We start from the raw sequence: 12,142 nt of genomic DNA, 5'->3' as shown, positions 1-12,142 counted from the left end.
TTAAAATATCCCATTAAATTTTATAAAATGCTCTGTGTCGATGCAAGACTAATGCCAGACTGTATTTCCTTTCACTGCATCGACCAAACATCATAATGGGCCGTAGCAGAGCCTGTAGCCAACAGGTCAGAGGAGCAGGAGGAAGCACGTTTATTTATAAAGGGTTACTGACCCATGGTAGAAGCACAAACACAGTCAGTGGGTGTTAACGGACGGCGGGGCACGCAGTCAAACTGCAGCACAGCCGGGATGGACCGAACACATGTCTGGTGTACTTTCAGGCTAAGAGCTAGTCCCTTTTTTCAAAGATGGGAGCCTGCTCCCATTTTTCTTTCATGTTTGTTGTTTTAAAATATGAAAAAAGGCAAAATAGCTCTTAATGAAGAATAGTTTATCTGGCTCTTATTGTTGTATGGTGTCCAATAATCCAGATCTCCATCGCTCCCAACGAGGTTAGATTAACATGAATGAAGCTTTTTGTCGATTAGCAGAACGCAGCAGATCACAGGTGATGTCTGCCATCTACACACCCATACAGAGCAGGTGAAGACATCCCAGGCCACCTCTGTATGAAGTCTGAGCTATCATACCATTTTCATTGAGGTGCGTTGGTATAAAGAAGCACCTCTTGTGTCTGAATGCCCAGAACAGATAGAAATCCACATTAATGTGTTGTCTAAACAGGGTCTGTGTGTGAAGAGGCATGTGTCTAATCTGACTAAGTGGGATGCGTTTAGGGACTCCTCTGCAGCGTTTGGTCTGTCTCTGTGTTAGTGTGTTTGGCTGCGGTCCTATTAGGTCCATTTCAGTGGGTGTTTTGATGCTGTCAGGCCCTGCAGTGAATCTCTGCCAAAACAGAGAACCGATGCAGCGAGCTGTGCTCACCAAAACCCGACAGTTTGATAACACATGTGGAGCCAAGCCGTGTTTACGCGTTTGTGTGTCTGTGTGTGCTTACCTTTACTCTGCGGATGGCGTAGGTGTGGCCTCGTAACTGAGTGACAGGCTGCCGGGCGTTCCTGAGGTCCCAAATACACACGCTGCAGTCCACGGAGCCTGTGGCCACGATATTCTGCAGACACAACGACGTCTCTAAATAAGTCCATTTATTTTAAGGAACACATGCTTTATATTCTGTAGGATCATTTCAAGGCTTTAATAACAAAAAAACATCTTAGGATAAATTCATTCCAACATAACAGAACTGGAACAAACAAACCTTTTTTTCTGTTGTGCACAAAATTTTTTTTTTTTTTTTCTCCAAATCTAAGAAAGACGTAGGAATCCTAAATCTGAAAGTCAGAATTCTGACTTTAATCTCAAAATTTTGACTTCAATCACATAATTCTGGTTTTAATCTCATAATTCTGAAATTGCCAGGATGAGTTCCACCTGTAATCCCAAATTCTAACTTTCATTATAAAAATATGGTTTTAACATCTTTTTGACTTTTTTTCAGTCAGAATTCCGGCTTTAATCTGACCGCAGTTTCCACATAGATCGCAGCACCACGGTTTTGCTCCGATCGAAGGTGAGCGACCTCGCCAACTGGAAGCGTGTCGAAGGTGCTGCGCCGCGGCACGCAGCATGGATCTGAGGGCAGAGCTCATGGTAGAAGCAAGTTCCACAGGAATTGTATGTCAACAGTGGACTATTTTACCTTCTGGGGTTAATTTATCATCCACTAGGTCTGTGACCCTCAGACCTCCCGGTGACCCTTTGCTCTTGCTGCAGGATGAGACGTAACATTGATATGATGATGGTTTACGATCAGAAGTCTGTGCATTGTGATGTATTTTGAAAGAACCAGAGAGCGAGCCATTTGCTCCGCAGTACAATTCACCAGTAGATGACAGCGCAGAAGCTTTATGTGGGAATTGTGGGAAAGGATTGTAGCTTTAATCTCGGAATTCCTCCTGATCTATGAATTCAGTCTTTAATCTCAGAATTCTGGATATAATTTCATCATTCTGATTTTAATCTCAGAATTCTTAACCTTGCACACCAGATGGATGTGTGAAACCTTCAATACTAAGAGTGTGGGAGAGGGCAGAGCCTTTGAAAAAAACCCGGAGTGTGATTGGATGAACGTTCTGTCTGTCACATCTTTATGGGCCAAACAGCGCAACAAAACACGTGACGTAGTCGCGACCGAGGTGCGTGTGCCAAGCTACGGCGGAATAACGTGAACCATGGCGACTGTAGACATGTCAGTACACAACTTTTGTCGTTTTTGAAAAGAAAACAACTCACTGCTGTTCTTTGTTCTTTTAACAAAGAAATTTCGTCAAGTTCTGATAAAACTGGCGCTTTAGCAGCATCCACGCTAATCTCTTCCACCATAACTGCTCAGGCCTCTTGTTACTGCTTGCTTACATCACGACTCTGCCGCGCCAGGAAAGTACTGCCCCTCATCGCTGATTGGTCCTGTCACTTTCTAACCGGGCCCAAGAGGGAGATGGATTCACCAATGCGTAACATGGAAATGGGCGAATCCATCTGCTTTGAAAGGTTACAGAACTCTGACCCTCAGAATACCCTCAGAAGTCGAAATTTAATTTATGAATTCAGTCTTTAATCTCAGGATTCTGGCTATAATCTCAGTAATTTCAATTTAATGTCAGAATTCTAAACTTTGTTTTAAATTCAAGGATTCTGACTTTAATCTCAGAATTCTTCAATCTTTGAATTCTGGCAATAACCTTAGAATTCTGACTTAATCTCAGAAATCTGACTTTAACCTTAGAATTCTTAATTTAATCTGAAAATTCTGAATTTGATCTGAGAATTCTGGCTTTAATCTCAGAATTAGGGCTGAACAATTTTGAAAAATAATCTAATTGCAATTTTTTCCACCCAATATTACAATTGCGATTTGATATGCAATTATTATACAGTTGTTCAAAAATATCTAATTCTGTTGATTTTGAATCGTATGTCAAATTGGATATGAACTGTTGCATTGAACTTCTTTTGTTTTTGTCATTCTTATATTTAATACGTAAAAAGTACAAAAATGAAGAAGACAGGATTTTTTGTAGACTATTTTAGACAAAGGGCACCTGAATGACTGTATGGTATGTTATGCATAACATCTCGCTGCAAAAAGTTTTAAACTGGTATTTTGACTCAAATTTCAGGTCAAAGAAATATTGCACCTTCTGCGATCTGAAAATTGCAGCAGGCCACATTGCGATTTAATCTAATTTTGGATTAACTGCCCAGCCCTACTCAGAATTCTGATTTAAATAGAAGAATCCTGGCTCTAATCCTAGAATACCTCTTGATCTATGAATTAAGTCTTAAATCTCAGAAGTCTTGCTTTAACCTCAGTTTTCTTAATTTCATCTTCGATTTCTGGTTTTAATCTAAAGATTGAAGATTTAATCTCAGAATTCTGTCTTTAATCCCAGAATTCCTCCTAATCCAGGAATTCAGTTTCTAATCTCAGAATTCTGACTTTACTCTAAGAACTCCTTTTTATTTGAAAAATCTTACTTTAATCTCAAATTTCAGACTTCACTCTAAGACCTCACTTTAATCAGATAACCCTGACTTTAATCTCAGAATCCTGACTTTAATGTAATATCTCAATTTAATCTGATAATTCTGACTAACCTGAGAATTCTGACTTTAACCTGAATATTCTGGCTTTATTCTAAAATACATATTAAATCTGGTAATTCTGACATTAACCTTAGAATTCTGGCTTTAATCTGTGAATTCCTACTTTAATCTCATATGTATGGCTTTTTATCTCAGACTCTGTCTTTAATCAACCTTCAATCTTTAATTCTAACATAATTATTTGAAGATTAAAAAATAAAGCCAAAAGGTGGGCGTTTACCTGGTCATATTTGCACCAATCACAGCTGAGGATCTCTGCTTTGTGTGCTGGGATGGCCAATCGGCATGCAGCCGCCTTAACATCCCAAACTCTGAGCGTCCCGTCACCTGTACAGGCACAGACAGAGAGCAAAGAATTACCCAGCATGCTCGGCTCATACTGGTGACCTCTGAGCTGCAGGTTTAGTGGGAAGAGGAGAGACAGAGGAAGCTTTTATCCTCTGAGAACCAGAAACCATGTCTGTGTTTCTACACACTGATGACATGCAGGGTGGATCCCAACTGGTGGCTAAAGGACATCAGAAAGTTCTGGACGCCTTCATGCTAAGAACAGGGTAAACCAATACATGCACACATTGTAGTTTTGATTCCTGTTAAAGAAAATCCTGGTTCTGATCACAAAAATCCTCAATCAAAAATGGAGACGATGATTTTTACACTTTGGAAAGAGGTTCGGAAATGACCAAAGTCCTCAAGTCTATGAAAGAATCAAGACAACATCTGATGATAAAAGAGGAAAACAATGGAAAGTGAGAGTAATGTAGGAGAACAAATAAGAAAAATGAGAGGGAGAGAGAAATGTAGCGCTGGCAGAAAAAAGACAAAGAGAGGTTAATAGAGGGGAACAGGCCTGCCAGTGTTTGAGTTTTTACAGACGTCAGGGTTTATTTTACTGTGGATGTGTCCCAGTATAACTTATTCTGTGGTGAACCATGGTACTCATTTCAGGGACCACTTCATTATGGCTTTAACCCAACAGAGTGTGTGTGTGTGTTTGTGGGCAGAGGTTGAGGGTCTGCCAGCACACTGCGACATTCATAAAGCTGAACCCTCCTCCTCTTCATTCATTTCACAGTGAGCTGAGCTGAGAGGTTTCTTCAGACTCCTTCCAGTCTCTTCATGCCAAAGTCAGAGTGAAGGCTCTTAAAGAGAGGCAGAGAGACATCTGTAGTAATGCTTTTGTTCAATAAGATTCTTAAAATCCAGCTGAAATACGCAGAAACCAGAGAAAAATACATTCTCAAACAAGACTAAAGCTGAGAACACATGGCGAGATTTTACCCATGATTCCCAGTCGGGCAAAGTCTGCACCAGTCTGCACTGGATGGGGATAGTCAGCATGGCTAGGTAGCACAAAAATCTGTTAGTGTGACTGAAAAACTGCCAAAACCGTGTATTACTGTGTATTATCATGCAGCATTTGTTAAATGGTACGTGCATATATAGAATAACTTATATTCAAAATTATTCCATTAGTGATTCATCGGACTTTGTCATACTAACATCACAAAAAAACATTATCCGGCCTGCAGGACGTCTCATATCCTGTAGTCTGTGATCCCCAGTCACACAAAAATCTGAAACCAGTCTGTTAGTGAGGACTCCCAGTCTTTACAATCTCTGTAAACTGTGAGAGTTGTGTCGTGTGTCTCCAGATTAGCAGCCTGCCTGATCAGGACCAGTCATTATCAGTCCGTTTTCAGGAATAAAATGTAAGCAGTAGATTAAAACTAATGCTTCTAATCAGCTGTAGTTCATACTCTGAGGTCATTATGAACAATCAAACAACTGAACTGGCAGCCAATAATAATCCTAAATCACATCAGCGTGGAGAATCAAGTAGAGCTGCAGCACCTTTGACGCCTCATCTCGCCTCATCTGCCACTACTGCGGGTCAGTCATCCTCCTCCAGTCAAAGAAGTCTTAGTAAGAGCTCAAACTTTCTACCAAGTGTTGATCAAAGTATAAACCAGGGGAAAAGTTACCTCCAACTTCCACATACAGCGACCGCGCCGCGATCTGCCGGTGAATCGTACTGCAAAGGACACACACACACACACACACACACACCCCCCCCCCCAGTCTGTCACAGCCGACGCTCCAGTCTAGAATCTGACTGGTACCCACAGGTGATTGGTCCAGGTTATAATAAACATGATGAGGGCATCCCTACTGCTAGTAAAACCCGTATTATTAAACTTCATCCTCATTTCATGAGGCCCCATCTGTCTGCTCCCTGTCACTCTTCCTCAGCCAATTAAAGATTTTGTTTTTGGCTTTATTGGAACTTTAATAATGACGCTTGTGTTCGATCCAAAAAAACGAGGATGAAAAATGGAAGTTTCTGGCAGCAGCTAACCAAATAAATTAGCTTAATAGGATTATGTGTCTGAGACTGTGAAACCGCTTTTCTAAAACAACACCCCCTAACGTCTTTACATGGCAAACACCGGGGAGAACAGGCTGGAATATTTAGGAATCTGAGCGTGGTGGGAGAGAAATCTGGAATAAAAGGAGGCCCGACCTTATGTTTACCAGCAGATTAATCCTCAGCTCCTGTTCAACATCTCCTGTCACCTCCTCTTTAACCCTTTAAAGCCTGAAAACACAAATTATAGCCAGAAAATTCTCATTTTTTGGAACTGAACTGTTTATTTCACTTTCTACTGAAATCCAATAGAATCCAAATTTCCATAAAAATTAAAATACATATTTTTTGTATGTCATTTGATACATTAGGTGTTTTTGGTAAATGATAATCCACTTGAGGGCGTTTTTATCATTTATCAGATTGTATTCAGAATTTTTTTTGAGTAATTCATTGATCATATTGATTAGTTAGAGGTATCATAAAAGTATGTATCAAATATGATACAACAGGCTTTAAGGGGTTAATTCCAACCATAGAGGGAAACCAGCTCTCCTCACCTCACTTCCTCTTTAATCCCAGTTTTCCATGTTTCCTTGAGCTTTGATTCCTCTGACCACAGAACAGTTTTCCGTGTTTTCCTCAGTCCATGCTAAATGAGCTTTGGTCATTGACTTCTGTTTTAATTTACATTTTAAACAGCGCACCAACTTTGTTGGAGATGTAGCTGTACTTTGAACAATTTTTTGTGTTTATAGCAAATCAGAGTAAGTCCTTTTAACGTTTTTTTTGCTTGTAATGTCCTGAAACCAGCTGTTTGTAATTTAGTTCAGCCTCAGTCATGGATAATTTTGGACATCAGCATCAGCGTCGGTGCATCTCTGTACTCAAATGCCAAGATCTGGACCACAACTGGTCTAGAACACTACTTAAAACCCATTTGTGGGTGAAAATTGTTGAAGTGTGGTACAGTTGTCTAGTGGACCCACCTCTTCCTCCCACATTCCCACTAACAGCCAGACGCTGAAGCTTCTCTGAGCAGAAAACATGCCAACTAGACGGTGTGAGTGTGTGAGAGAGGGGGAGCGTGTGTATCACGTTTTACAACATCTAAACTGTTTAACATTTTGTTCTTGCAGCAGCAGCAGCAGAAAGGGTCTTTGACTCTGCATGTAAATGTACGAGGAACCGTGAGCGTGCTGCAGTGCATTAGAGGCTGACTTCTGTGAAAGGGTCTCACTCTATTACACCTGGTATCTCTGCTGAATCAGCAACTCTGACCGGCACGCACACACCGGCACACAAACATGCAGCGCTCTCCCACATGGAGCTGCTTTAAGCTTCTTACTGATGTGACACAAGTTTAAAATTCTGCACATGTACGACACAAACACACACCTGATAGTAGACTTAATCCAGACAGGTGCAGAGAGGGAAAACATCTCAGAGCTCTTAACCTCTGACTTTGATTTTAAAACCAACAGAAAACTCAACTTGAAGTCTTTATTTGGGAACTAAAACAGCATTTACAATCCACATTTTTTGAATCACTTTGGTTTGGAAAACAAGATGATGGAGACATGATGTCATAAATTCAGTGTACATTTACATTTGTCCTGCAGAGATGGTGACTGGCTGCAGTCTACCATCTCTCCATGGCCGTCACACCTGCAGGACTTTGAGGCATTCAGGTTAAATTACAGCCAATCCCTCTCTACCAGGATTTGGACTCTTAGAGACTCCCAGGAGTGGCCGGCCTACCAACATGACTCCAAAAGGGCATGGACAACTCATCCAGGAGGTCCCAGAAGAACCCAGAACAACATCTAAAGACCTGCAGGCCTCACTGACTCAGTTAAGGTCAGAGTTCATGATTCAACAATCAGAAAGAGACTGGACAACAATGGCATCATGGGAGAACATACAACCAACAGTCAGACATGGTAGTGGTAGTGTGATGGTCTGGACCAGGACCTGCACCATGAATTCTGCTCTCTAGTAGAAAATCCTAAAGGAGAATGTCCGGCCATCAGTTCATGACCTCAAGCTCAAGCACACTTGGGTTATGGAGCAGGACCATGATCCCAAACACTCCAGCAAGTCCACCTCTGAATGGACTAAAAGCTAAATGAAGGTTTTGGAGTGGTCTTGTCAAAGTCTGGACTTAAATCTGACTGAGATGCTGTGGCATGATCTTCAACAGGCGCTCCAATGTGGCTGAATGAAAACAATTCTGCAATTTTTGTCCATTTTAAACCCAATTCCACCTAATTTTTTTTTCTGCCTGTTTTTGCCACTTCTAAACAAATCTTGTCACTCTCTGCCAACTGTTGGCTCTGCTGACACATTATTTACCCCTTTTACCACTTTTAAAGCCACATTTCACGATTTGATACGCCCATTTTTGCTAGTTTCTGACTTTTTATGCCTCAGCTAACCCTTTTTTTGCCAGTTTATATTAATTTTCATCCCATTTCACAAGATTTGCACCTATTTTAGCCACTTTAACACCATTTTAACCACTTATGAATCCCCTTTTGCCATTTTTGCCTGTTTTTTGTTATTATGCACCTTTAATCTATTTTTGGCATTTCCAACCCATTTCTGCTACTGTTAAAATCCAATTTCACCACCTTTCCCACCATTTTTACCATTCTCTTTGACCGTCTATCTCACCATCTTGGCATCACTGGTACAGCTCTCTCCTGGTTTCACTCATATCTCTCACAAAGAAAACAGTTTGTTACCATCGGCACCTCTCACTCATCCCCCGCCCCAGTTAACCAGGGCGTGCCTCAAGGCTCTGTTCTTGGACCTCTCCTTTTCACCATCTACATGCTTCCCCTTGGACAGATTATTCACAAACACGGTCTCAGCTTCCACTCTTATGCAGATGACACCCAACTCTATCTCAGCACCAAACCATCCACTCAGCTCCCTCCCCACTCCCTGGTAAACTGCCTCCACGACATCAAAGCCTGGATGACCTCTAACCAACTCAAACTCAACAGCAATAAAACAGAGCTCATGGTGGTGGCCCCGAAAGTGCTGCTGCAGAAGGTTGGAGACCTCATGCTCCATGTGGACGGGACCTCCATCTGTCCGTCCTCCGAGGTCCGAAACCTGGGCATCATCCTGGACTCCACCCTCTCCTTCCAGTCCCACATAAAGTCTGTCACCAAATCTGCCTTCTATCATCTCAAGAACATCTCCAGACTCCGACCATCACTTCCAGACCCTGTGGCAGAAACCCTCATCCATTCCTTTATAACCTTCTGTCTAGACTGCTGTAATGGAGTCCTGTCCAGGGCACCGAGCAAAACCCTGGACAGGCTTCAGTACGTCCAAAACTCTGCAGCTAGAATTCTCACCCGCACTAGACCCTGGCAACACATCACTCTGACCCTCATCCACCTCCACTGGCTCCCTATCAAGTCCCGTATCAACTACAAAGTCCTCCTCCTCACATACAAATCTCTCCATGCTCTGGCTCCCCAGTACCTTTCTGATCTCCTCCATCCATACACACCATCCCGCAACCTTCAGTCTTCAGGAACTGGCCTACTTTCCATGCCCAAAACCAAACTCTGAACCTATGGAGACAGAGCCTTCAGTGCTGCAGCCCCCACCCTCTGGAACACTCTTCCTGCAGACATCCATAGCGCTCCATCTCTGGACATTTTCAAAAAACGTCTCAAGCACCACCTGTTCACCACAGCCTACAGTCTTCACTAAACCACCCTCACACTCATCCTACCCTCACACAGTTTGTCCATGTCTTATCTGTTTCTTGTAAAGCATCCTTGGGTTTCTTGAAAGGCGCTATATAAATTCAAGATATTATTATTATTGTTATTATTATTCGCCATTATTAACCCATTTTAGCTTCTGTTTTTAACAAAAGGATTTACATTTTTAAGAGGGCTACTTTTTGCACAAATGAATCAAATTTGTTTCTTTGGTAAGAGTGGTTATTATTCATGTTAAATATAAAATACCGCAGCTTAAAGTTATAATGGACCATGATTTTGCTGGCCCCCAGTTTGGCTGGGCCCCAGAAAGCTCTCCCATTTCTCCCCCATAATGGGCGGCCTTGTCTCCACATGACTATTCTTGCATGTGCATGGCGTGTCCAGCCACCTTCAGGTACAGTGGGGTCCCCAGTCTCTGACACCTTTATTTTGGGGTCACAGGCTGAAAAGGTTTAGAACCTCTGATTTAGAGAATACAGAATATTATCTAATAAGTTGATAAAGGTCAGATTAAAAGATCCTGAAAAGTTCCTGTGGTCAAAGAGAAGTCCTTTTAACCTGTGTGATTCTAGCTCCTGTTGCCTGTGGCATCTCTTCCAGCTAATCCTATCTGGGTGGAGGGATTCCTCCCCCCTTCTGTACGTCTATTTGCATTTAAAAGTCTCCTTCTTGTTTCAAAATCCCCAGAGTCGAGGCTGAATGTGATCAGGGCGAGTGTGTGGGTGACCATAGAAAAATGTGTTCAACAGCAAGCCGCTGGAGCTGCATTCATGGAGAATAACATGATTGTTTTAGCGGCTGATGGAAGCTGAGATCAGACACCTCCACAGATTTATCTCTGAGAACCCGAGCCTGTACAGTAGGACCGCCATGAACGCATACACAAAGACACGCAGCCTGATCCTGTCTTTGAGCCAGGCCAGCTGGCAGAGGAACGGCATGCTGCTGCAGAAGTCAGGGTTCTATTATTCTGAGATTATTCAGCGCGGCTCTGCCAAAACCACGTTAAAGTGGAGAAGTCAGCAGACACAGGAGATTCTTTATGCATAAACATCCACATTACAACCAGGTAGATTTGATCCTGTGATGGAGATTTATGGTACTTCAATTTGTGAAAACAGAAAACTCACTGAGTTCAGATTTTTGATTGCTGAATGAAGCACAAAAACACCAAACACAGCCAGTTCCAGTCATCTTTTCCTGCAAGGTTGTCAATGGAGCCTATGCTAATAGCTCACAGCTCACAGCTTTTTCTGTTAATTTGACTCACTTTGACTCGTTTTGCTCAGATGCCCTCTCTTGGAATCCTCCACTTTTTAAAATGATTGTGGTGGGGAACAGTTTGATCATTTTTATGCACATGCACGTCGAGTACTCGTGCTTGTGAGCATGTTTAAGCAGACGTACCACTCTGGAGCCCGTCTCTTCCATCTGTGCCAAGGCAAACGTCATGCCTGAGCACTGAGCTCTCATGATGTTGGAACAAACCGGACTTTGGGGACTCCAAAACTTTTCGTAAGTCCATCCATCCATCAATCGCAGGGCTGACATACAGAGAGAGACAACCAGGCATGCTCACACTCACACCTACGGTCAATTTAGAGTCACCAATTAACCAAATGAGCATGTTTTTGGTGGTGGGAGGAAGCCGGAGTACTCAGAGAGAACCCATGTGTGCACGGGGAGAACATGCAAACTCTGCACAGAAAGGTCCTGACAGGGAAGCGAACCAGCAACCTTCTTGCTCCACTGTGCCACCCACTTCTTGTAAGTGTGAGTTATAAAACTCATGGGTCAAAAGAGTAAAAATGGTGGAATTCCCCCTTACTCTTTGGCTCAGTTTAGACTTGTCTTGCATTACCATTGAATAAAAATGTGTAAAGCACAGAGTTGGGTTGTACTGGAGCTCTGATCTGTCACAGCGCTGAGAGGAGCTGGCACTCAGGAGGAGATCTGGAGGGCAGATTGAAGCTTTGACAGACTTTCTGAAAGAGGGGATCCAGTGTGACACCCAAGAAACTCCAGGGAGGAAAGAGCGGAGTGAGATTAACAGGGGGGAGAATCATGAGGAGGAGAGGCAGAGAGGAGCATGGGAAACCCTGATAAGCTTATCAGAATGAGACGCCATCTGCCCCCCCTGCTGTAACCGTATCCCTGTCTCTGATTGGCTCTCTCCTTCAAAGACAGCAGCAGGAGCTTCTAGTGTTCGCTGCCAAATGCCACCAGAGGGGAAGCCTCCATGGGGAGATAAGCAGCAATTCTCAACCCTAATGCTAATGCTAGCTAGCTCATTTTGACAGCTCATTATCCCCTGTCCATCCACTCATCTATAGCAATGGTTCTCAACCTTGGGGTTGGGACCCCATTGGGGGCCGTGAGACACTGAGAGAGGGTC

The 12,142-nt window shown here is 42.8% G+C and overlaps 1 protein-coding gene across 5 annotated transcripts in view; it reads right to left on the bottom strand.

The window, feature by feature from the left end:
- Nucleotides 1-12,142, bottom strand: part of pex7 (peroxisomal biogenesis factor 7) — a 77,282-nt gene that overhangs the window by 46,650 nt on the left and 18,490 nt on the right. For all 5 annotated transcript variants that reach the window (XM_041804436.1, XM_041804437.1, XM_041804434.1 and 2 more), the window contains exons 7-8: nt 3,848-3,954; nt 959-1,072 (exon numbers count right to left, since the gene is read on the bottom strand). In XM_041804436.1, the coding sequence (XP_041660370.1) occupies nt 959-1,072; nt 3,848-3,954 (221 nt within the window). The remainder of the gene's footprint in view (nt 1-958; nt 1,073-3,847; nt 3,955-12,142) is intronic.

The sequence above is a fragment of the Cheilinus undulatus genome, linkage group 14 (assembly GCF_018320785.1).
Source record: "Cheilinus undulatus linkage group 14, ASM1832078v1, whole genome shotgun sequence".
In the NCBI taxonomy this organism is placed as follows: Eukaryota; Metazoa; Chordata; class Actinopteri; order Labriformes; family Labridae; genus Cheilinus; species Cheilinus undulatus.
This window is presented reverse-complemented; position numbering and strand designations above follow the sequence as displayed.